General features: G+C 38.0%; 1 protein-coding gene, 2 long non-coding RNA genes and 1 pseudogene across 3 annotated transcripts; 3 read left to right on the top strand and 1 right to left on the bottom strand.

Annotated features, from left to right (window-relative positions):
* Positions 1-7,663: 7,663 nt before the first annotated feature.
* Positions 7,664-9,994, top strand: LOC147503151 (uncharacterized). The gene is made up of 3 exons (XR_015220130.1): positions 7,664-7,940; positions 9,460-9,513; positions 9,629-9,994. It is a non-coding gene; the product is annotated as an uncharacterized LOC147503151 (long non-coding RNA).
* A 1,317-nt stretch (positions 9,995-11,311) lies between these two features.
* LOC147503150 (uncharacterized) lies at positions 11,312-13,405 on the top strand. The gene is made up of 3 exons (XR_015220129.1): positions 11,312-11,649; positions 12,250-12,314; positions 13,102-13,405. It is a non-coding gene; the product is annotated as an uncharacterized LOC147503150 (long non-coding RNA).
* Positions 13,406-16,862: 3,457 nt separating this feature from the next.
* On the top strand, positions 16,863-17,909 carry LOC147503149 (zinc finger protein ZAT2 pseudogene; annotated as a pseudogene).
* Positions 17,910-23,786: 5,877 nt separating this feature from the next.
* LOC147503148 (uncharacterized) lies at positions 23,787-25,850 on the bottom strand. Its single transcript, XM_086607939.1, has one exon. It carries the CDS (start codon positions 25,466-25,468, stop codon positions 24,209-24,211), a length of 1,260 nt encoding a protein of 419 aa, XP_086464065.1. The 5' UTR covers positions 25,469-25,850; the 3' UTR covers positions 23,787-24,208.
* Positions 25,851-26,092: the final 242 nt, after the last annotated feature.

The raw sequence follows: 26,092 nt of genomic DNA, 5'->3' as shown, positions 1-26,092 counted from the left end.
AAAATCAGACCGGTAACGAAGCGGCAATTTTGATTTGAAGTTTCGCGAAAAAAATCAAAAAATTCACAAATTTCGATTTGGGCTTGGGCCCAACCCGCGCCCAACCCGTGCCCATCGACAGCGCACCGCGCCCTTACCTTCACCATCAGTTCACCGTTTTTTTTACAAACCGCCATTAACAAAGCTTCAAACAAAACCTTAAAAAAAATAAAAATAAAAAGAAAACCTTATTAACCCACGCCCACAATCAAGACCCAACCCAAATCGACTCAACCAAGCCCCCCACAACCTCCACCAAATTACATCAACAAAAACCACCGGAAATCAAAATAAAATAAAAAATTTTGGTGCTGCCGCGCCACCACACCACCACCACCATCGTTCCTTTTAGTGAGGTGTCCCTCATTGCTTCCCTTTACCTTCTACAAACCTCAAACCGTATTCAAACTTCCAATGGCTACAACAACGCCGAATTTTACCGGAACAAGCTTTTATAGCGACCATTTTGGCCGCGTTTTACGGTGACGAAATGATCGATCGAGCTGGAATAGCTTGTGGTACTCGACCGAAGCCTATTACCACAAAGACTTAGTCGGGACGGTTCTACAATACTGAGGGAGTTGGAAGGGACTAGGATTTTTTGTTGTGGTGGCGAAGAGGAGGAAGGAAGTGACTCTTGGGTTGTTGGTCGAGATTCTAGGCATTCCGCCTAGAATCCATCCGATGTCATGTTACAGGAGTCCCAATATAATGGGGTAGAGCCATTGATGAATGTAGCGATTCTGAAGGGAACTACAATTCGAGATCGTGATTGTGTTCGCCAGGCATCCCCTTAGGACCAACCGGTGGCCGCAGCTTTCGATGGATTGGTCGGAAGCGTCTGGGGAAGGAGAAGGTCAGCGACATTGGCACGAGCGCCTCCACATCTTATGGATACTCGAGGGAGCGAAGTCACGAAGTTCTCGCGATCTTGGAGTTTTTGCTTAGCATGATTAGGGGAGTAGGGAAGTCTGCTGCACCTCTCCCTGTGTTGATAACCAAGATCATGCTGAAGTTGAGAGCAGCTTAGGCGTCTTATAGGACATACATCACCCTACACCGAAACCCTCGCATCTATAAGGAGTGTGTCCAACGAGTTTGGAGGTTGGCTGAGGATAGAGAAGAAGACGAGGAAGATGGGGGAAATGAGAATGCCTCGGAGGATGAGGAGGATTTGACTTGTTTTGATGCGGATGCCCTGGAGAGGTGCTGGTCAGACGCAGAACGCATGGCCGTAATTCATCGTGGCATGCATTCGCTCAACACCATCTGCGAAGACCTCCGGACTCGACAGGCAACTATCCATCATAACTTCGAGATCCGTACCCAGAGAGAGGATGAGAGGTGGGAACAGATGAGGGCCGAGCTAGAAGCTCAGCGCCAGTTCCGGACCGACATGCTCGCACGATTCCCACCTCACGGGGACTCTCCTTCTGAGGACACACCATCGAGGCACGAGCGTCGTCGCCGAAGGACGAATGGTGCTGGCCCATCGGGAGCTCAGGAGCCATCTCCTGAGCGTGTGCCCTCCGCTACCAGTACAGGAGTGATTAGGGATAGTATCGTTTGATGTTCTATTTTTATTTGTAGTTTCATTATTGTCATTTATTTTCATGTAAGTTTTATTTCCGTAATTTGAATTTTGTAGTGAAATGTACTTCGAATGAAAATTTGAATATAATGTGGTTATTTTCATTATGCGTGGTTGTTTAATATTGATCCCACCTTCCCAATTTGTTTGGGAGTGGTTTTATCTATTCCAGTATTATTTTTATATGACCCTCGTCTTATAATTTATTGCAGAGTCAAGGTGAAAATATGGCCGTTTAGGCATATCTATGAATAAGTATCATGGTAGGATGAAATATCGATTAAATAGGTAGATTCTATCATAAATTCAACCTAAAAGATACTAGGTTTGTTTTAGAATCAAGAAAATGAGTTGTTTCCGTTTTCGGGTTTGGAAATTTTGGTATTTCCGGAAACTGCTGTAAAAACCTTTTGTCAACTTCCCGATCCGTTTTAGCAACTTAAAACCTATATAAACTTCATACATTCTACACTCACAACTCACAATACACCTAACCTCCATCACTCACCGTTCACTCCCACGAATCCCACGTTTCGTCTCATTTTCCGAGTTTCAGCAACTCGAAAGCACTTTCAGCCTCTGCATTTTTTTTCAGTTTTTGTCGAGGCTTTTTCGCTTCAAGGTGTGAGCCACCGCTCAAACACTGATTTCAATTCTTGAGGCGACTTTCACCGACTTCCGTGGACCTGAAAAATTCAGTTTTCTTCGGTAGTTTCGAATCATTGGCACCTATTCAGAGTGTAATTTTGAGATGACATCTCCAACATTGATACGGAACAGATCTTTTCGAAGATTTGTTCCAAAGCACTACTTATGGTGCTTGGTTTTGTGGCGATCACATACGTTGGTTGGGAGCCGCTTATGGTAAGACTGATGCACTTTATTCTCCAACACTAGCATCTTATTTTTACGATAAATGCATTTTCTTTGAAAGACCGGATGGAGAACAAGTGTTCTCCATCAACATTGATAATGAACCAATGGAAATTACCGTGTTCTTGCTAGCATTTGTTCTTGGACTTGCTATGCCCGCTGAAATACAAGACCCATGGTGTTATTGGGTAGATAATATGTATGTCTACACTTATGAGTTTTGCATGAGTCGTATGGGCGGGCATTTTCCGTGATCGAGGACCAAGGGACTATAACGTCGCTTTTGGTAGCTTTGTCCATGAACATAGGAACTGTTATGTTTTGGATCATGCTAAACATTTTAGGGAATGGCGTTTTTCTTCGTGAATGATGCCATTTGCGGCGTTTTCCTTGCTTTAGCCACGGACGTATGTGTCATGACCTTCCCGAACCTTGATGTCTAGTTTAGCTTGATCCCATAGCATGAGGCATAAGTTCCTTCTTATGCCTATTCTAGTTTCCCCGTATTATGCTATGTTTCTTTCCTATTTTTGTACACGCTTTCCACGGATTGGATTACGATGGCCTTTAATGTCACGACCCACCAATAGTATTATTCGATCCTTCCGTGCAATGACTTGGCAAGGGTGGAGGATACAACCTCATCAGGTTGCACCTTACACCCCGTCAGACCAAGTAGCCCTTAATAGGTTAGCAATAATAGATGATAAATGGCGGGAAGCCTGGCAAATTATCATGGCATGGGCAGCCTTAAAGGAACCTCACTTCTTTATGGAAGAAGATGATGAGGAAGATAATGAGTAATGCGAGAGATAAGGTAAGTTTTCATTCTAGTTAGTGTCTGCTTATGTCCCAAGCAATTTCATTCTTGTTAACCCCATAATGGGTAGAACTCGTATAGAGTTGCGTCAGTTTTTATTTCCTATATTAGGACGTTCTAACTTTGTTTTGCAGATGTTTCTGAATTTCACACGTTTCAATGGTATTTTTCCTACCCTCTTTATTTACAATACTTTGAGGACAAAGCATGCTTCTTGTTTCAGCGAGAAACACGTGTAATTAAGGCATCTGCTAGGATATAGATATGTATAATATGCATTTGTTTTCTAGTTAAAATTTCAAAAATTCAAAAATATAAATAAATAAGTTCATGCTATACACTTAGGAATATTGGTATTGTTTTCCTTCTCTATGCTCTTAACAATCTAAAAGTCTCACGTAGCTTTTGCATCAGAATAATTGTTAGGAACTTAGGTGAATATGTAGGTAATAATCTTTGCATCTATCTATAAATATATTACATGAGTATCTATGATTGTTAGCAGTAAGTTTCTGAAATCTAGGCTAGAGTACTTATTCTACAAATCCTGTGAGAATATAGCCTAAAGCCTTATATGAGTTTAAACATTTGAGAAATGACACAAGGGAGAAGTAAAATCCGGATAGAGAAATCACACGTCCACTTGCTTGATCACTAAACCATATCCTAAGCGAGAATTGAGGCCCTCTTTGGATCGATATAGCCAGAAATTCAAACCTATGAATTATTTTCCACTAGTAAGCCCCTCGAGCCTTTCTTTAGCCTTTCATAAACCACAATTCCTTTACCCCGTTACAAAACAAACAAAATAAAAAATTCAACTTACCAAATCTAGAATAAGTCGAGAATAGAATGAGTGAAGAAAGAAGAAGAGAAAACACGTGTAAACAAAAATTAGTTAGTTGCTTGAAAAGAAAAGAAGTTTTCATCCAAGGAAAAAAAAAAAAAATAAAAAAAAAAAAAAAAAACTCAAAAAAATAGAATAAAAGGGAGTCAAAAGCCAAAGAAAAGAAAAAAAGAAAAAAAATATGGCTAAGGATGGAAACAAAGTATAGAAGCAAAAGGAAATAACAAGGTTTTCTAAGTTACATAATATGAAAACTCTATTATCTCATACTTGTCCTTTTGAATATCCATTTATTTTCTTCTTAAACCATCTCCTAATCCCCGAACACCTAATAAAGACCTCTAGCTCAATTAGGAATAGGTTAGTGTGATAGTAAGTGGCAGATGTGTTTGATCGACTCGGCTTCCTTGTTGTCATTGAGATTGTAAGGTAAAGTGTGCCCACCGCGACACCTGGAGTAATGAACTTGAGTGGAAAAATCAGAGTGTTGTATCTTGACTATTATTGTGAGAACCTACTTAAGGGACGCTTATTCGAAGGTTTAAACGAACCTGCTAGGCATTTCATAGTATTACTCATTGTATATATGTTTATTGTAGATGATTGATTATTATGCATATATTAGCTTAGGTTTTGACTTGATTACTCTATATATGCATTAGTAGTGAGAGGTATAGTTAATTTAGAGCATGAATACGGAGACAATAGTTTTATTTCTTAGTCGTTGTAGTATAGATGAAGTTTGTGAGTACCTTCATCGGAAAACTCTCACGAGGTATATAACTCGTCCACTAGGGAATTTCTAGTGGTTTAAGGCCTTGTTGCATATGGTCAATGCAATTGCACTCAAAGTGAACGAGAGTAGATAGAACTCCATTTTGGTCACTTATTCTAATTTCTCATCTTTGCTTGAGGACAAGCAAAATGCTGTTTGGGGTGGTTATGATAAGAGCCCAAACTGTAGTTTTAACCCCCCATGAATGATCATACTATTAGACCAATTATGTGAGTAATAATTAAGAGTTAACACTGATTACGTGTTTTTATGCATTTCAGGTTTCAAAGTCCATTATGTGCAGAAATGTGCCACTTTAGCGAAATAAAGGAGCAAAGGTCGGTTACTAAGGAGTTCCATGATTAAAGGCCAAGATTCAAGAAGACAAAGCCTTTCTAAAGCCCGGTCAAAAGATGAAAAGTCGACGCGGGCAGAAACAGCACACAAAGTCAGTAGAACTTCCGAAGGCCATATCTTTGGACTCAAACCTCGGAATGTGGCCTACCTTATGTCAAAACGACCGGATCGGAAAGAGATTTCCAATGGTCTAAGCTTTGATCCAATCAGAGGAGCAGAAGTGGATGAAAAGTCTGTTGAAGCCAACTCCAGCTGAAGAGGCCTTTTTGGACTGAAAGAATTGGGTTTTGGGCCTGATTCTCTGGCCCAAAACATGGCTCCAAGCCCATGCACGATTTTTGGATCTGAAAGTATAAAAACCAAAGCTTAGCTCTTTGTTAATGGTAGATTTTTTTAGTAGAGAATGGTAGATAGAAAGTAGCTTAAAATAGAAAGTAGCCATTAGAATAGCTTCTAGATCTAGATTTAATTGTTTTAATTAAGTTTAGTTTCAAATCCAATTCTTGTTTTAGATTAAACTCTTAGAATCATTACTCTTAATTAGTTTGATTAATAAAATAGCTAGTTTGTTAATTTCGATTCTTGTCATTTACATTTGTGTTAGATCTGATTTCATTTATTACTTGTTATTCAATTCTTAGTTATTAATTAGATTTTAATTATTGTTTAATTTAGATTAGTAAATTTTAATTCTTTATATCATGTTTAGTTTAAATTTAATCGGAAATGATTGCGTAATGATTCTCGGCTAAACCTCCATTAGAGGGGGTTGAGAAGCCTTGATGAAAGCTTGATTCCGATTATCGTAGAGTCGTCGTAATTTCCTTTCCACTCTAGAAACGATTAGTTCACCATGAGAATGGGTTTAATCGTTCATATGCTAGTTATGAATTGGTAGGAATGCCATGTGTAATTAGGGATTAGGAAGAACCAATTGTTCTGCGAAGCAGTTCAATTCTGATTACGACGATTCGTCGTTAATACGATTAAGTTGGGTTAAGGTGGAATCAATCCCCCTCTAACTCCTTATAATCAAATCAACATAGCATTCCCATAGTTATTTTGATAACCGACTAGTTGCATCTTGTGGGTAGTTGCATCGTAGTCTAGTTGCCACTTCGTAAATCTCTCATTAGACTTAGAGTAGAGTAATTAGACTAGAAAACACAGCATGCGGAAGGACTAGGAGTGGAACAAACTTCCTACTCCACTATATCTCATAGGATTGAGAGTAGAATCTTTGATAAAAAATAGACACGTAGATAGTTTTAGTTTACTTACGTTTTGAGTTCATCGTTCATTTCGTAGGTAAACTATTCAATTTTATCTTTTATCACTAACTTTGGAGCTGACGCTGCAGCAAGGCATGCTTCAACTCTTGATAATAAACAAGCTGTTTGGAGTGAAATTCGACCAGGTTTTGTCCTAAGAGTGGAGTGCCCCTTTCGATCCTATTTTAGATTCTGTTAAGTCAGATGAAATGTAATCTTATTATCTCTCTGTAACACATTCTTTTATTCGTAATACTACTCCTTACTTGCGTGCAAAAAAAAGTATGATGGTGATATGATCAACACTTAACTTACATAGTTGAGATTCTAAGACTATCGCTCCATGTATTTTCAAGTTGATAATGCCTAGGTGTCGAGGTATGCAGTTACATTGAAGTGTTTAGATGTGATATTCCTAATAAAAATGTATGATTAGGTTGGGAGATCTTAAGAACCATGTAGAATTATATGTCAGACGTTTAACTTAAATACTAAGCAGTTAAAATCGTGATTAATCATGTATCGGTGGTTGAGTGATATATTTTTTGTCCGATTTCTCAGTAATTAATCAATTAACAATTTATTTCGGGCAAATGAGAAAAAAATCCACCGGTATTATTGGAATCTAACCGTTACAGAGGGAAAAAAAGCAACTTAATCAAGCACTTCTGAGTGGCTCAATTTAAAGAAATTGATGCTCATCCTGCAAAGGAGGTGGCACAAGCCAAGGCCTGTAAGGCCGTAAGAAACGAGTTGCAATGAGGAAGCTTGAGAAGGTTTGGAATAAGAAAACAACATTTCAAACCAAGATGACTAATAAGCTTTAATGCCACTACACCATAACTGTATTTTTGTGAGAGAGGCTTTTGGGGATTTGTGACGCCAAAATGGTGTCAGAAATTTTGTGACGCCAATTAGGCGTCAGTATTTGGTTTTTAGGCGTCACAATAAATCAAAAAGTTGTTTTATTTTTTTAAAGAAAAAACTGAAAAACATAGTGACGGCATATAGGTGTGAAAGGTATAAATATTTTAGCTAATAAAAATTAAAACTAGCGCACATGTTCAAGCGTGAGGAGGTCACACCCAAAACACTTCGGTTTCTTCTCGATCTCAACTCTCTCTGTACTTGACTTCTCAAATAAGCCCTAGGGTTTTTAGTAGAAGAATGGAAAATTGATTGTGCGAACATGAAAAGTTCAAACTCATATTCGTCAGTTTGAAGCTAAGCTTCTATTATTTGCTCTCAAGCGTTCAACGATCTTCCCACTCATTGTAGCCCTCTCAATTTTTCAGGTGGGTTTCGTTGTGGATCATGGACAACAAGAGTTCAAGTCCTGCCAAACGAATTGCTAAGTCCATCTGAAGGTAACTATTTCTTCAATCAATTGTTGGGTTTTCAATTAAGCTCAAGAAATGGCAAACGAAACCGAAAAGCAAGTAATTTTTTTTGTATTTTTTGATTCGTAGAGTTATTTTTATAAATTGATTTGGGGTTATGAAATTCACTGAATTGGGGGTTTTGCTTCACTGTGGGTTTGGCACCACAAGTGGAATTGGATTTTGTATAGCTCTGAAAAAATTCAATGTTATGTACTTCTATTGAAGAGTTTTATACTCTATATTTGGGAATATTTCTGAACTATATAATCACTTTGCTTGAACCTAGAGTTGCAAATCATATATTCAATTTTGGATCGATTATACAATTTTCAAGCTAGTGCACATGTAGGTATTATGAAAAGATGTAACTATTTGAACTACAACTTAAATGTCTGTATTAGCTGGAGATTGCTCTGTATTCTGTAATAATCTACATTAATTAGGTGGAGATTACTCAGCTCATTTAGAGGTAGGGATGGTAAATTAGTACAGCTGCTCAAGCTTGGCCACTTTGTTAGCTAGCTCAAACTCAACTTCGACTGTGTTATGAGATACGCAGAGTATGAACATATTTTAAATCCTGTACGTCTAAAACAAGTCAAACACTCAAACTTGAAAATATTGAAACTCATCGACTACCATCCTACAACAGTAGACTAACTGAGATACTCGAGCTCAGTATAGCTCGGATACTATCTAGCTCCTCGAACTAGTGCCAATTACATAATGAGTCGAGAGCCTCAACATACTTGTGTCATAAACCAAACAATAATTATATTGGTTGTAAATCAGAACATGCCTATAAATCATCGAATGATCTTTGTGGACCCAAAGCTTTTATTTATTTTTCGAAATTTTAGTTGCTTGAAGGTATGTTTTTTGAACTTCTAACATTAGTTTTCCACTTTAAAGTATGTTTCTTTATTATTATAATATGATGTCTAGTTTCTTTTTTCTTGTTTTTGGTTTTTTGTATAGTTTGTTTCTTGTATAAGTATTGAGCTTGTGTTTTTCTTTCTGATTGATAGATTATAAGTTATTGATATTGTCTAGTATTGTTCGATTGAGAATTATAGTTAGTTTTGATATCCTTTGTTTCAATGTGTGTTCATATCAATGTTGAAACCAACCACTTTTGATTACTTCTTTTCCTTCAAAAGTTGGAATCTTTAGTTGTTGGTTCTCTCAAATTGATTTTGGGGTTTGTAATTTCATGTGGGGTTTCGAAGTTTCACACAACAAATGGCAAGGTTTAATCATATTGGCGTTGTTTATATATAATGGAATTCTGTCATCTACATCAAGTGCGAGGTAAATCTGATTTAGAACATCATTTCACTGAATTTGTAAGTGAGAGGATTTGGAAATCCCAAATGACTCTCATCCTAGCAGAAAATGTCTATAAAAGAATGAGAAGAGGAAGTGCGTGGGCTCTGTTTGATGGGGGTGGCGTCCTTATGTCATTTTTTTGGCTAATATGTTGAATTTTGTTGTTGGTTTATAGTTCAAACGCCTAGAGAACAGGTAGCTGATGCTGAGGCATTTCTCGACTTAACCGGTATGTTTGCAACTTTTATTTGTCAAGTCGAAATGCAACGAGGGAATAAAACCATCTGATTTTGTAACTTTACTACTACTTTTTTTTTTTTTTGCTTTCTACTCCGAGAATTTAGTGGTACTCGCGCGCCTTGTTGGTTTGGAAGTACAATGGTAGTTTTGCACCTAAAGTTCTTAAGAACACATTGGGATTCGGCTGGTGAGGAAAGCGCTGGTGGATTTTAAGTGAGTTAACTATGGATGTGTGTTGATTTCTTGGCGAGACTATTTATTAGATGCAATAAAGATCTTAGTTATATGCTCTTTGAATGATTTTTTTTTCTTTTAGAAAAACATTATAATTATCTTCGCCATTGTTACTTAAGATGATTGTTTTCCTTGTCATTTATAAGTTGTTTAGTTATCAACTTGTTTACCATTAATTGGTTCGTGTTATCATTTTTTATTTAAGTGGTCGATTGGATTTTCCGTTTACTTGCGTAAACTTCTTTCTCATTTTGTGGTGGTGCGAACCAGTGCTGGGTACTACTCGCACTGCAGACTTCAGTCTTCTTGAGTGCATGAGTGTGTGCAGGTGGTGATGTGAGTGTCTTTGCTAACTAGTGTGTGAGTGTGTGCATGTGGTAATGTGAGTGTGTCTTGCTAGCTGGTGTGTGTGTGTGTGTATGTGAGTATGTGCAGGTGTTGTTGCTTTCTTCGGCTGCCGGTGGGGTGTTGTTGTTGCTTGCCGTTGGTGGTGTCACTTGTTGGGTGCTTGCTTCTTGCTTGGTGGTGGTGGTGTCATTTCTTTGGGTGCCGCTTGCTTTTGGTGCGATCTTTGGTGTCTACTACTGCCATGGACTGCTATGATGTATCATTGGACGGTATCAATCATGTTTCGGTTGGACGGGGTATCAATCAATGACCTAGTGTTTTATAAGTCACTTGCATACAACTTCTTTTGTGGACGGGGACTTCTCCTTTGCCAAACACCTAGACTAGGCTAGCTCATTTATTTCCTTTCTTTCTTCAAGATGTTTCATATACTTAATCCTTTAGTTCCCCCTCCAGTTCCTTTTTGATTTAGTCACTCTTCTTCAAATCTGGTTCAGTCATGGGATGTACAAGGTATGAAGGTGGACTAGGATAGGAAATTGGATTTTATGTTCCAGTATCAAACTGGTTACCTTTTTAAAAAATATCAATAGCGGCAGTATGAGACATAGTTTAATATTTTCTCATTTCCGGGGAGGCTAATCATGGGAGTGAATAGTAAATATTTACTCACTAAAATGAGATTATGGTATATTAATTCTAGGAGTTGTGGAATGATCAATTTGTGTTCAATAAGAATACTGCTGTTTTGCTACTTAAATTGCCGTTTCTTTTATTATTTCTCTCTTAGTGAGCTCTTTTGTAACTAGTATCATCCAATACCAATACACAATAAAGCCTTCCATGTTTCATTTTCAGCAAAAAATGTTTGAAAAATATAGTATAACAATTTGTAGCACTTAGTTAAAAGGGAAGCAGAAGAACTAGTTCTACTACTCGTATATGATGTGGAGATGACATCTGTACATAAAATGAATGATATATAATTCAGATAGCCTCCATGTTTACATTCGCTTCCTAGAGATTAGAAGTCATATTCCATCGATGATATTAATTTCGTAACTAGGCATTTTTTTAATTGAACCATTCTATCCATTAGTGTTGCTTTTAGAAGAGACACATCGGTTGTAGTTGACCAAATAATTTAGACCAAGAATGTTGCATCGCATTAACTTAGTCCGCTTTTCAACAATATTTTCCTTAAATTAGCATGGATTAGCATAAAGAGATTGTCCCATATGTTTCTATACGAATATGAGTTTCAAGTAAAAGAAAAACAATGTATATAGCTTGTGTTCATGTTCTCAAAGGCATATGACCACAATTGTCTTTCATCTCACGGAACAGATGTTGGTAGAAGTTGGCATGGGATTTTTTTACCTGTTGTTCTTCGTTTTGCTGTTTAGGTTTAATCATCAATGCTTTAAGCCACAAGTTTATGTCTTGCTCAGTGCTGAGGAAGGCACAGATTTACTTGCAGAGGAACTTCATTTGATTAGGAGTTTGTATACAGCTACCACAGAGGAAAGATATCAAGATGCAGGTACTTGAAATCATAGTACAAAATATCAGGATATGGATATTTATCGATACTCAATTTCTGGATATGTATCGTGGATATATCTTTCTCTTTGGGGATATTTGACATTGTTTCACATGCAAATATCGTGGATATATCCAAAATATCGACAAATATCGTGGATATTGTAGATATTTCTTGATATATCATGATAGATTATTTATATTTATTTAAAATATAATGATAAATATTAAATAAAATTGTTATATACACAAAATATCGCTAAATATCTCCAAATATCGCAAAATATCCCCAAATATCGCAAATATCATCAAAATATCACTGATATTTGCAGTCGTATATATCTCTTAACATATCGTGATATTTATATATCTTTTTCTGAAATATGGATAGATATCTCCAAATATCGCGATATATCGGGATATTTTGTACTATGCTTGAAATAACATATCAATTTACATTTCTTAGTGTTCATTATGTTGGGGCAGATACTTATCAGAACAATTTGCTTTATCTTGTCTGATTATTTATTTTACCCCTTTTTTAAATAAAAGCTGAGCTATTCTTGTATTTCCTTACTGATGTGATACCTATTTCTTCTAGTGATTATGAGGGACAAACTCACAAAGCTTCAGACACCCAGATATGAATTTTAATTGGTTTTGGAGGTACAACCTTACCCTATATAAAAAGACAGTAGACTATCCACTTTCTTCATTTTAAAATTATGGCGAGTAAATTGTGTATTTTCAAGTTCTCTCAAGTCTGAATTAGTGATTGCATAATCATACAATTCTTAAGTCATAAGTTTCAGTAAAGTTGTAAACAAGTTGGTAGTGCTCGTAGCCATATATACAAAAGTGCTTACTATAGTTATTAGTAGCCATTGATTGTATTACAGCCTTCAGGGGTCTCTCATTTTTGTTTTAAATGTCTGCATATTGTTAAACATATTTTGTACTTGTGATCAAGCGTGACAGTAGTTAGGACTTTAGGCATTGTTTTATGCAGCTAATAGATGATGCTTACTTTGACCTTTGCATACATGTTTATGCGTCACAAGTTTGATACAATTGTATTTTCCCAGGAATAGGATCCATACAAATAGTGAACAATATCAGCAAACTATACAAGCATGGAATGTATAGTACTTATAAATAGAAAGGTTTCACATATGTGGATCTGATGTATCCTCTTGAACTTTCTATCAGCTATTACTTCCACAACGCAGTAGTCAGTAGAAGATAGTACTTGTATATTTCTAATATATCTTTTAGAAGTAGATGCTTGGTAATGTTACCTTCACCCCATAATTTCCAGAAGATGATCCTCATAAAAACGATGGGGGGGGGGGAGGGTTAAGTACCTTTCACTAGACATAGAGTTGGTTAGTTTTATATTGAAGTAATCTACTGAATAGACATATTGATCATATGCTCCATTTATTCCTTGTAGGTGGGAAGAATGTGGATGTTTTCATGGGAGAACTATTCTGGAAAGCTTCAAGCAGAGCTATTTTTTGTAGTGTAAATTTATGAACACTTTCGTACTGTTTAGTAGAAGCTTGTGTTGTGTTTGGTTTCTTTAGTTTTACACTTTTACTTTTCTTTTGTACATGTTTAATGTTAATACAAGTGGAATGTATAGTTTGGGACTATGTGGAAGGTGTAATGTTAAATATATATTGAGTATTGAGAACACAATGTTGTGTAAAGTTTTCTTTTTTTGTATCTATAAAAAAGTGATGTAGTTATTGTTCTTGTTAGGACTTGTGTGGGTGAATGCAAATTCTAAGTGATTCTTGGACATATTATTTAGAGTACGTGGATGTAGCCCCAAATTTGGGGCTAATTGTGCAATATATTTTTTTTTCAAATTAATTCAATTTTAGTGACAAATATTTGTGACGCCAAAATGGCGTCATAAATATTAGTGACATCGTTTTGGCGTCACAAATTTGTGACGTCAGTATGGCGTCACTAATATTTGTAACGTTAAAATGGCGTCACAAATATTAGTGACGTCGTTTTGGCGTCACAAATTTGTAACGTCAATATGACGTCACTAATATTTGTGACGCCATTCCAAATTGTGACACCAAATTTCTGACGCCAAAATGGCATCACAAAAAATATTTGTGACATCAAATTGGCGTCACAAAAATACTGTTCTGGTGTAGTGTGCTTTATCGATCAGAAGGCAACACCAAAGAGGCCCAAGAAGGAGTATGCCGTAGCTAAAGAAGGGGTTTTGGCTAAGGGACGAGAAGGGAAGGCGGTTGTGATGCAAGAAAGAAGATGGATATGAGGACTCGTGGCATGGGTAGAAAGACCCTAGCCCGAAGGCTTACATTGCCCGAAGGGAACCTAGCCCGAAGGTTATCGCTAATGCGCCACTTTGAGTAGACCCAACCGCCTTCCACTTTGTCATGAAGACTTGTTTTTGCTCTTCGGCCCACCTATCATGGAAACACCATGTCTCTAGCCTGAAGGCTCACCTGGTCCAAAAGCCCATCATATAATTACACAAGAAAGAAATCCCGACCAACACTTGGTGGGATTCGAACTTGCAACCTCTCCCATGAAGAGAGGGGTACACAACCAATTGAACTAGAAGCTCTTGTACAAGTACTAATATGATCAATTAGTACCTTGTTGTTTGCCTATTTTTACTTTGGAATGAATATGGTATATATCAAAATTCATTACTCATATATATATATATATATATATATATATATATATATATATATATATATATATATATAGATAGTGATTTTACTAAATTGTTTTTAATAATGGACTTAATGTTGGTGCTATTCTAAATTTATAAGGTATATTTGTATATAATAATATATAATCAAAATTTTTTTGGCAAGTGTGTTTTAAATGAGATCAATAACTCTTTGATGCTGGCGGGGTTCGACCTCTAGACCTCTGGTATCATTACCCAAATATTTTTATTGACTTTGCTAGTCAGCACCTACAATATATAACCGATTAACAGATTAAATCACTGATTAACTGATTAATCGCATATCGCTCCTAGACCGATAAGCTCTGAAAACCGATATTAACTACTTAGCTTAAATATGACTTTGCGACCAAGGTATCTACTTAATGCGAATGGAGCAAGGCTAGCCCAGGAAAATACGAGCTTTGACACCAATGGATATATTGAAGTTCGTAGAATATGATATATATGGATGCTTGCCAAGAAGTGTTGTTGGCGATGTTATTATTATTATTATTATTATTATTTCTGATAATGGTTCTCACAAGTCAAAATATGTCCTAATTCATAAATGGCTACGTATAGGAATCTGCGTTGTAGTGCTACAGTCGATCACACATTCAAATTTGGAAGTGTAATCAGATTCCCTGAGAGCCATCCAGGCTATTCTTGATAAGGCTAGCCATTTAAGCATATTATACGTCTTATTACTTGGCTTATTATATGCTTAAGTTGTATTTTCTTATAATTTAGTGTACTAATCTCTCTTTTTTCTGAATTTGTTCATAATGAAAGTTGTATAACGGAAAACCCACCTACTAAAATGAAAAAAGAGATTGTGCTGCGGTATTTAACCAATTGTTTTATGTATGTGGTTGCCATGTTCTTCTTTCTTTTTTTCTTAACCATAAACTGGGTGTAAATGAATGCAGCCACATTGCCACTAATTTTTTCCCCCTTTTGCAATTGAATGATACATGCAACTAAAATTTTTGTGCATGCAACCATATTGCCATGTCTTTAATTTTTTTTTACCCCTTAATAGTAAACTGGATGTAGATGAATGCAAATCCTTATATATATTTTTTTGTTTTATTAAATCCAACATTTATTTGAGAGCAATTTTTTTAGTTATGCAGATTGCGGAACTAATAACGGACCCCTTAACAAAAATTTCATTAACAAAGTGAGTCGAGAGCTTTTATCATTTTTGGACAAATAAAAGGGTGAGTCCATCACAAGTAGAATGTTTGTGTTCATGTGTTGATAGGTTGGAGGTCACTATCTAAATCCAACTTTTATATGAGCTGCATGTTTCCAAACGTTATGGATCGGAGTTGCGACATAAAACTCAACACCACTATTTCTGCATTTACTAGACTTTGGATTCTTCAGTTACTTTACATTGGACAAATACACAGTCTCACTCTTATTTGTGTGCACTGCATGCACATAGTGTACAACAATTTATGTATTGCGGATATATATTATATATCCATTAGCGTATGAATGTTGCAGCAGTTTTTTTTTTTTTTCAAAATATTCCAGGGGGCTGCGGGTGGCCTCTAGCATCTTTGGGTAGATGATGAGCATTAGAAAAAATTTGGTTACAAGTTCTTCAAATGGCAGACTATTTAAATGTTTCATTTATTCATTTGTTCAGAAAGAGTAACTGTGTTGCAGATGCTTTAGCTAAGCTTGCTACTAGTCCGGATTGTCACGATGTTCGTCTTAGAACATATGAATATCGCAGTAGCTTATTGTTCATATATCCATATTATCACTTAAAATTATAGCCATCAAAAGACGGTGAATGTTTAGACAAAAGAAATGATTTTGTTTTAACCGATAAATAAATTATGTTAAATTTTTTCTACTTTATGATTCCCATACTAAGTGCTAAGAAGATGGTATAGTTAGTACTTAGTAGGCAATTACAAATATCTTAGATAAGTTGCACGCTAATATTGAACAAACACATCCCAAGACTTTAGTAGGCAATTACAAGTATCTTAGATAAGTTGCACGCTAACATTGAACAAACACATCCCAAGACTTTGACGCTAGTATATATAAACATTACACAACGTGATAACTAGGTTTACCATATTCAAAAACACACCAGGGCGAGGAGTAGAAGTAGAAAACCTATACGGCCATTGAGCATGAGCAAGCCATTGCTACTTCTACTGGTCCAAAAAGAAACATATCAGTATTTTTTAATATATAGGGGCAGATCTGAAATTAGATAAAGTACTGTGAAGTATAGGGCAGTATCGCAATTTACCCTAAAGCATAGTGGGTAGTTTCGTAATTTCAATTATGAATTTCTCCTACTCAGCGAATCGCGCGCTTTATTAACTGAAAAAATAACTACCCAATTTTGAAGAAACGAGCAACCGCCCTTAAACAGTTAAACTTGAATAAAGTTCTCATGAAAGTATTCTCTTCAATCTTTTTCCAGTCCCATTTCCATAAAACTAATGAACAACTCAACAGATTCTTCTTATTCTTCATCATCTACTTCTTCAGATTCATCTAGGCTAGAAATCCAGCAAAATTTTTCTACGCCTCAGATAATCTACAACAACCCAAACCTCCACCGAAACACTGCTCCATTACCCACTCATCATCGAAAAAAACGAACAAAAGTTGTTCGTATTGGTGGTGAAACTAGTGGGTCAACATCGTCATTTTCGAAACCAAAACCCAAACCCAAACCCAAACCAAGTAAAAAACCTTTACCTGATGCACCATTGATTACACATCCATGTACTGAATGTGGTAAAAGGTTTTGGTCATGGAAAGCATTATTTGGACATATGAGATGTCACCCAGAACGTCAATGGCGTGGAATTAATCCGCCTGCTCATATTCGTCGACCTTCTGACAATGCTGTCCCTAGTAGTGCTAGAGAAGGTTATAGTGCAGATGATCATATTGTTGCAGCAAGTTTATTAATGCTAGCATTTGGTTTACCAGCAAATGTTGCACCATTAGCGACGGAATATGATCGACCTGCGTTGGATAATTCGTCTGGGGCTATGGTTGTTTACGATGATGGGGCTGGTCCATCCAGTTCGAGTTCCCAATTTGAGTGTAGTGGTTGTAAGAAGGTGTTTGGGTCACATCAGGCATTGGGTGGACATAGGGCTAGTCATAAGAGTATCAGGGGCTGTTTCGCTATTACTAGAAATGAAGGAGAGGAAGAGTTTCAAGATGGGGTTGAAAATGAGGAAAGGGGTGTTGGAGATGAAAGTGGAGAAGGGAGATCAGACAAGAGTTATGGACATAAATGTGGTATTTGCTTGAAGGTTTTTCCAAGTGGACAAGCTCTTGGTGGTCATATGAGATGTCATTGGGAAAAGGGTGAAGGTTCATCATCACCACAGGCATTGAACAATAATCCTTCTACTTCAAGAGGTGGTTTTGATTTGGACTTGAATTTACCTGCACCAGTGGACACTGATGGGAAGGACTCATCTTCTTCATCTTCAAGTCTAGGTTTGGATTTAAATTTGGGAATTTGAATAGGGGTATGATAATATACTATGATGTAATCTAGAATTCTTTGTTGTTGATCTTAGGTACATTTTATTTGTGTGTTGTTATACTGTGTGTGTATGCTACTAGCTAAATATGTTTCCTGAATTGGGGGGCATTTATAACATTGGTTAAACAATAATATTACTTTAGAAACCTATACTTTCTTTGATTGTTGTTATATACATGGTGTTGTTAGTTGTTATCAATGGACCAAACATCTGTTCTGTAATTACTTAGCATCTGAAAGGTGGCGTATTTGGTTCCTTTTTTTAGTCTGTTTCAGAGATAAGCCTTGGCTCTTGGAGGGAAAACTTTCTCTTTCGAGCTGGTTTGACCGGTCAAATCACTCTCTTCCGATCATTTTGCTCATGGATCCTTCTCCTTGCAACATTGGTCTTCAGAAAAACCCAAGTTGTTGTCCGTGGGGTTTCCTCGATGGGCTCGACACACGAACCCCAGCATTTGTTGATGTTCAAACCACTCCTCATATTGAACAATCAAATCTTGCTGATGCTCAAGCTTTACAGGTGGTACAAGCTACTATAGCTGATGCTACACAGGTAGAACGTGCTACAATTGCTCAAACTGTTGTTGCTGAAGCGACATCCGGTAATGATGCTGCCACTAAGCAATCTTATGCTAACGCGACGAGACCCAAATATGGTCGCAATGTTGATATGTCTTCATTACCTACCCCAGGTAGACAAGGTGAGTTTCCCACAATTGAGCCCATTGACGATGAGGTAGAAAAGGGTTTGGATTTCTGTAAATTTTCTCTTGTTGGTAGATTAGATTTAAAGGAAATCAAATTCGATAGAGTCAAAGAAGTGGTTAAGCACCTGTGGAAACCAACTGGGGAATGGCAAATGACTCCACTTGGTAGGGGATATATCATGTTCAGATTTGTAGAACAGAACGATTACTCTAAAGTTTGGCTTCAAGGCACCTGGATGGTAGACAAGCATGTTCTCAGACTTAACAAGTGGTCACCCAACTTCTCAACTGAGAAAGATCTACAATCTCACGCTCTCGTTTGGGTGCGCTTTCCTGGACTCAGCATAGAATACTGGGAGGTTCGTAACATCCTAGCAATGGGAAGGGCTCTTGGTCGACCTTTACATGTTGATGAAACTACTGCAAAAAGAGAACTTGGTTACTTTGCAAGTGTTTTGGTGGATATTGATATGTCTGCTAACATACCTGATAGAATTTGGGTTGAATCGAAAAAATTTGGCATTGCATTTTGGCAAAATGTTAAACTGGGCAGAACCCCCAAATTTTGCAATCACTGCAAAACCGTGGGACACTCAGTAGTTGAATGTTACTCTCTGAAACAAGATCTAGCTAAGGACAAAGAAAAGAGTTACAGTGAAGTTAATGCACTTTCTCATGTTGACCCAAACATGTCAAAGAACCAGAAAAAAAGATGGAAGAAGAAGAACAAGCATAACACTTAATCTGTTGATGAAGGAACATCGAGATCTAAAGACAACACGGAAGTGGTGGAAGTCTTAGCTGAACCCGATACATCTTTTGCTGTGGAGGGAGGAGTCCTAGAATCTATTGTTGTTGCACCCACAGTTAGCATCAACTACACTGCCTCAGAATATAGCAACTCCATTGGTCACTTCTTGTGTCGGTAGTGGTTCTATTCAAAACCCCCAAGCTAGTACTACTAGTCGTACGTTTACACAGCTCCTGAACTCTTTTGCTGTTTTATCCGATGTGGCTGATGATATGGATCCTGTAATGCAAGACATTTTAGTGCCATGCCACAGGGATGCTGAACCACGTGTCCACACGTATATGTCTCTCCATCTCAAGTGAATATGGTTGAATCACATGAGACTATCATCCCAGTTGCCTCGATTACCAGAAGGGGGAAGAAAATCCTTCGGTTACTACTAGAACTGTTGAGGAAAATCCTTTGGTCCTGGAAAATGCAGAGATGGAAAACTCTGACCTCCGGAATCAAGTCATTCTGGAAGCTCAACACATATCCAATTTAATTGCAGGGGAATCACCAATTCCTTTTCAACAATGTCCTTTTCAACTTATCAGTACCAGAAAAAAGACAAAGAAAGGGAAAGGTGGTAAGGCATCTCCTAGTGTCTCCCCTGGTTCTACCAGCAGCAAAGACAAGGTAACCCCCTCCCTGCAAATTTCCCAATGAAGATCTTCTATTGGAATATTAGGGGTACTAGAAAAACAAAAGCTATTGCAAGACTTAAGGATCTTTTAAAGTCTTTTAATGCTGATATCTTATGTATTTCCGAGCCTTTAATAAAACCTAACTCAATCTCCCTTAGTGAGTTAGGTCTTGATAACTATGATGTAAGTTTTTTCATAATGATCACTGACAAGCTTTGTAACATTTGGGTCCTTTGGAGAAGAGGCATTAATGTCACGAAAACTGATATATCAAGTCAACAAATCTCTATCTGGGTGGAAGATTGTTTGATTTCTTTTGTGCACGCCAAATGTTCTTACCTTCAGAGAAGAACTTTGTGGACAAAGTTACAAGATCTGTATACTGACAAGTCTTGGCTTGTTATTGGTGACTTCAATGTGGTTCTTAGAAGTGAAGAAAAGAAGGGCAGAAGACCTATATTTGCTTCAGCTACCAATGAGTTTTATTCCACAATCAATACATGCCATCATCTTATGGAGAGTACGTACTTACACAGGCATTAAATATTCCTGGTGTAGCAATCAACATGGTACAAGTCGAGTTTTATGCAAACTTGATAGAGCTCTGAAGCTTGGCTTGACAAGTTTCCAGGGTGGAAATACAAAGTCCCCTGTAGACTTGGATCTGATCATGCCCCTCTCTTGGGTCAACATCAGATCGTACAAAAGCCTAAGAATATCCCTTTCCGCTTCAATAAAGTCTGGATCACTCATGACTCCTTTAAAGACTTTGTTAAACACAGCTGGTATCAACCTCTCACTGGAACTCCCATTCTTAGATTGGTTCATAAGCTAAGGAGACTCAAACAAGATTTAAAGAACTGGAACACTGAAGTTTTTGGAGATGTTGATCAGAGTATAGCCCGAGCACAACTGGATTTGATGGATGCCCAACTTGCATTCGATGAGGATCATGAAGATCTAGCTATGGGTGCTCAAGTGCAGAATAAGGAGGCCCTTCTAGAACATGCGCTATCAAACAAAGAAGGATTCTTCAGGCAAAAAAGTAGACTGAGAAACTATGAACAAGTTGACCGGTGTACAACCTTCTTTCACAGAACATGTAAGATCAGAACTGACAAGTCTATCATTACAGAGCTCGAAACTGAGGACGGAGAGCCCATTACTGAACAGGAACATATCAAGCAACACATGGTGAACTATTTCGAGGATAAGTTTCAAGCTATGCCTGTTTGTAACAACGAAGACCTCCTATCACTGATTCCCAATGAAGTTTATGAGGAGGACAATGCTGAACTTACTCTTATTCCTTCAGAAATATATCTTGGTATTCAGCTTGGAACTCTCCCAGAAATATATCTTGGTATATGATTCAAGGTAGAGTCAAGAGAATTCACTTTACTGGATTGCTTGACAAGATCAAATCAAGAATAACTGCATGGCGAGGAAGGCATCTCTCTCTTCAAGGCAGGTGTGTTCTCATTAAATCAGTTCTTTCTAGTATACCAGTATACAACATGAGCATTTATAAATGGCCGTCCAGCATCATCATTGATTGTGAAATTTTGTGGACTGGAGACCCCTTTAAGGCCAAAAAGACTACAGTTGCATGGGATAAAAGTTGCAAACCTTCGAGTGAAGGTGGACTGGGTCTCCAAAGAATGAAAGAACTCAATCTTGCTCTGTTAATGAAGCTTGCTTGGCAAGTATTAACTACATATGACGAATTCTCAGTTTTTATCCGGCATAAGTTTTTTACTTACGATGGAGAACAAATTCAATACCACACATGCTCTTCTATCTGTAATGGTATTAAATGGGCTCTCTCTAAAATGGTTCCTTATGTCAAATGGATTATTGGTGATGGTCGAAAAGCAGATCTATGGAGAAGTTGTTGCGCTTGTACTCATGCTATTAAAAATGCACTTCATCTGAGAATTGAAGATCTCAAACACTGTAGAGCTTAAGTCTCTAGTCTCATTGTCAATGGGATTTGGAACATACCTACACAAGTCAAGGATCTTATTCATCTCACCGGATTTTGTTGTGATTCTCTCCCCGCACCTGATGTTACTGTCAATGATTTAGTCGTTTGGACTCATGACCTCAGGGGTAAATTCTCTGTCTCATTATCTTTTGATTGTGTTAGGAGAAAAGCTAATAAAGTAAGTTGGGCAACCATGCTTTGGAATTCCTACATTTGCCCGAGAACCGCAGCACTGGCTTGGAAACTTTGTCACAAGGTTGCAGCCACTGAACCTTCAGCTCAGAGAAAGGGTGTTAAACTTGCATCCATGTGTCCCTGCTGCCGAAACAATGTTGAAGAAATCACTAATCTCTTATGGGAATGCTCACATGCCAAGAAACTATGGGACTGGGTCTCTAACAGGTTTCATGTTCAACATAACTTCAACTCTTTACCGCAAGCTAAAGCCAAAATGAAAAATGGAAGGACCCTTCTTTCTCACATTTGGAATGCAGCCATCATTGGAGGCTTAGTTGGTTTGTGGAAGCACAGAAATAGAATGATCTTTGAAGCTAGACAAGAAGGAATATTTGGATTTCTGTAAAAACGAAGTCTGGAAAAGCATTCGACAGAGTGGGCTTCTCTCCAAAGGCACAGTAAAGAGCTCAATTGATCAGGCAATATTGAGGGGTTGGGGAGTTACGATCAAACTTCCCAAAGCACCCCAAATCAAAACTTGCTTATGGAAAGCTCCTAATCATTACACCATCAAAATCAACTGTGATGGTGCTGCAAGGGGAAACCCAGGTCCAGCAACTATTGGAGCAACCTTTAGAAACTCTAATGGAGATTTTCATCTGGTTCTATGGAGGAAAATTGGTGTCAATACCAATTATTTCGCGGTGTATGGCTATATTGGAGAGTGTAGAAACGGCAGTGGCAAGGGGATGGAGGAAACTCTGGATAGAATCTGATTCTGGTGCAGCTGTACAAGCATTTAACTCAGATATGTTACCATGGTAGATGCAACAGAGGTGGAAGCAGTGCAAAAAAACAATACAAGAGCTAAGGATCTCCAGCACTTGGAGAGAAGCTAATGCATCAGCTGACACAGCAGCAAACTATGCATTTACAATGACTAGCAATATGGCTTTCTTGTTTGAAGGGAGACCCAACTGGGTCACCAAATGGGAAATGCCTTTTATGCCAATCTATAGATTTGTAAACTAACCCAGGAGTGTTGTGCATATGATTGGTAAATGTATATAGGACCTACCTAATAGGGAAGATATCCTATTTACAATGATGCAGTCCTCCCCGTCAACTAACCTGACGTGTAATGTACTTATGTATATTTCAACTTATCAATACAATCTGCTCACTTAGCAAAAAAACGAAAGCTTAGTTTGAAGAGTTATTGTTTAGTTGTAATGAGGTACTGTTTCTTAGGATTTTAATCCAAAGGTCCCAACGTCAGTTTCTCAGTTATGATTATCAATAGTGTTTTTTGTATATATAGTAATTCACATTACAAACCCCTTTTGTCAAGGAACACCTTCATGTGAATCACTTGCAGCCCACACACAAAAAATATTTGTATATGTTAGTGTCAAAAGGAGAAGTGTCAAAAGGAAATTATACATGTTCACAAATTTGGACAGAATTGAACTTTTTATTTTTATTTATATTTGGTGCTGAACCCAAGTTATTTCTGGGCTGCCTACGTACCATGGAGGGGGTGAGATGTTGGGGAGTACGCCTGCTGCACCCTCTAGTGCTGGCTCTGCAGACAACGTAGCCAGGGAACGGATTGCTATGGCGACTGAAGGTCAAGCTAGGGTTTCTCCACTTTCAGGGGCAGGACATTCTAGAGCCCCAAGTGTGAGTCATGAAGAGCCTACAGTGTCAAGCCGAGCGGAAATGCCAGCGGCGTCGATTGCTTTGGTACGACGTCAGCAACAAAGAATGGCCAATTTCTCACTGCAGTGCTTCATGGAGTCAATTGGAGAGATGTCTTCGAGGGAGATGTGGAAATTTTGATTCTTTCTGGATTCCCCCACTGACAGGATCAAGCTAACACGTAGTTCTTTTTTCAATTACAATCAAGAGGATTCAGTTCTAGTATGGGAGAATAGGCTCCCAAATCCCGATTTGTGGTCGCTTCCTCTAGCAGTTCACTGCAACTCCTTTGCTACACCAGGTATGAAAACCAAGTACCTTGTCCAAGTCAGCGTTTTTTGATATCACGTTGATCGATTGCCCTTTTTGCTGGAGATTTCGGCCATTAATATCTTTGTCTCCGCCATTTTCTGAAGATGCTTCAGCAGAAAAACTTTCCTCCTCGTCCTCAATAAGAGCTGCCTGTGCCTTCAGTTCTTCGATATCAAAATTCCAGTTGCTTACTCCCCTTACATACTGATTATGCGATATCTCCTCCTTTTGTACATCCTGAATATTACTAGGTGCTTGCATATGTTCTACGTTCACCTTCACTGTTTTCAGGCTCTTCCCAACAGTTGAAGGAATCTTCTCCACAAGTGCTCGTACGCAACTAGACTTGTGATTCTTAAAGAATCGATCCTTCAAAAGCGTTGTTGCAGAAGGTCTTTTTGATGGATCTTTTACTAAGCACTTAGCAATCATCTGTTTAAATTGCTTTGAGAACTTCTGATCTTTTATATCATCTAAACGCGGTGGATCTTCTGTTAGGATTGTAAGAAACAGTTTCACAGGAGGATACTCTGAGAAAGGAGCATGACCGTGGGCAAGCTCTATGGCTGTGATGCCGAAGGACCATATATCTGCTTTAAAGTCGTATCCATGCCCTTCTTCCATATCCAGGATCTCCGGCGCCATCCAGCAAGGTGTCCCTGTTATTGTATTTCTTTTGGGTCGCCTATCACCAGAATCAAAAAGAGAAGCAGACACACCAAGATCTCCGAGTTTAATTGCTCCATGTGAGTCGACTAAGATGTTTCCAGCCTTGACATCTCGATGTATACACCCTTGACCGTGAAGATACTCCAAACCCTTCAATGCCTCATATAGAACAGTACAAATAACCGCCTCGTCTCTCAACCCGTGTTTATAAGCTGTCTTAAGTATGTGTTGAAACGATCCTGCTTCCATAAACGGCATCACAACCCATAAATCATTGCCGATAACAAAAGCACAGTGTGCTTTTAAAATATTAACGTGGTCGACAAGTTTCATAAGGCGAACTTCTTTTGCAACCTTGTCGGGGTCTTCATGATCAAAATCCAGAATCTTTATCGCAACCGTCTCCTTCAAAGGTTTGCACAACGCACGGTACACTGTTGCAGCACCACCCTTTCCTATTTCTTCGTATAGCTCGTAATGTTCTTGTCCTACTGGAAACTCCATCACCCTTGTTGCCGCAGGAACATGTCTCCAGAGATGAACCATTGCTTTGTATATTTCTTCTTCTTCTTCTTCTTCTTCTTCTTCTTCTGTTTTTTTTTTCTTCTTCTTTTCTTGCAGATCGAAAACAACTCTAAACACAATTATTATGAAAAGGCATATTTATATAGCTTGTGTTGCGATTCCGAATTGGAGAAGGACTCCTTTTTCAGTTAGGACTCGGAGTCGGTCTGTGTTAGGAATTGGAGAAGAACTCTTCCTATTCCTGTTTTTGCGGCCAGGATTTTGAGAAACATTTCTTCGAGCCAAGAATTTGTGTTAGGATTCGAACTCAAATTTTCCTGAAACTCTTTTAATTTTCTTGATGTGCACTACTGGATTCTTCTATACTAGTCCAACAACAACTTTGAAGGGAGTAGCATGATGATGTCTCGATGGTGCTTCTGAACATTTTTCGAAATAATTTCGAAAATTGCAAAAAACCACTTTCTTGTGGGCTTGTGGCACTTGAGTTTAGGCCTCACAGCCTAACATACAAGCCCACTAGTACTGAATCATACAGGCCCCGCCCAATAAGGTCTTAATATTGAGAAACACGTCAGCAGAAGGTATCTCTAATTGGAAGCCCAAACTCGTACTGGAATTCACCTTACTGGATTGCTCGACAAG

The sequence above is a fragment of the Coptis chinensis genome, chromosome 4, assembly GCF_015680905.1.
Source record: "Coptis chinensis isolate HL-2020 chromosome 4, ASM1568090v1, whole genome shotgun sequence".
NCBI classification, from domain to species: Eukaryota; Viridiplantae; Streptophyta; class Magnoliopsida; order Ranunculales; family Ranunculaceae; genus Coptis; species Coptis chinensis.
This window is presented reverse-complemented; position numbering and strand designations above follow the sequence as displayed.

Bases quoted from the DNA above. Each gene is read 5' to 3' on its own strand.
- LOC147503148 (XM_086607939.1), bottom strand. From the start codon at position 25,468: ATGGTTCATCTCTGGAGACATGTTCCTGCGGCAACAAGGGTGATGGAG.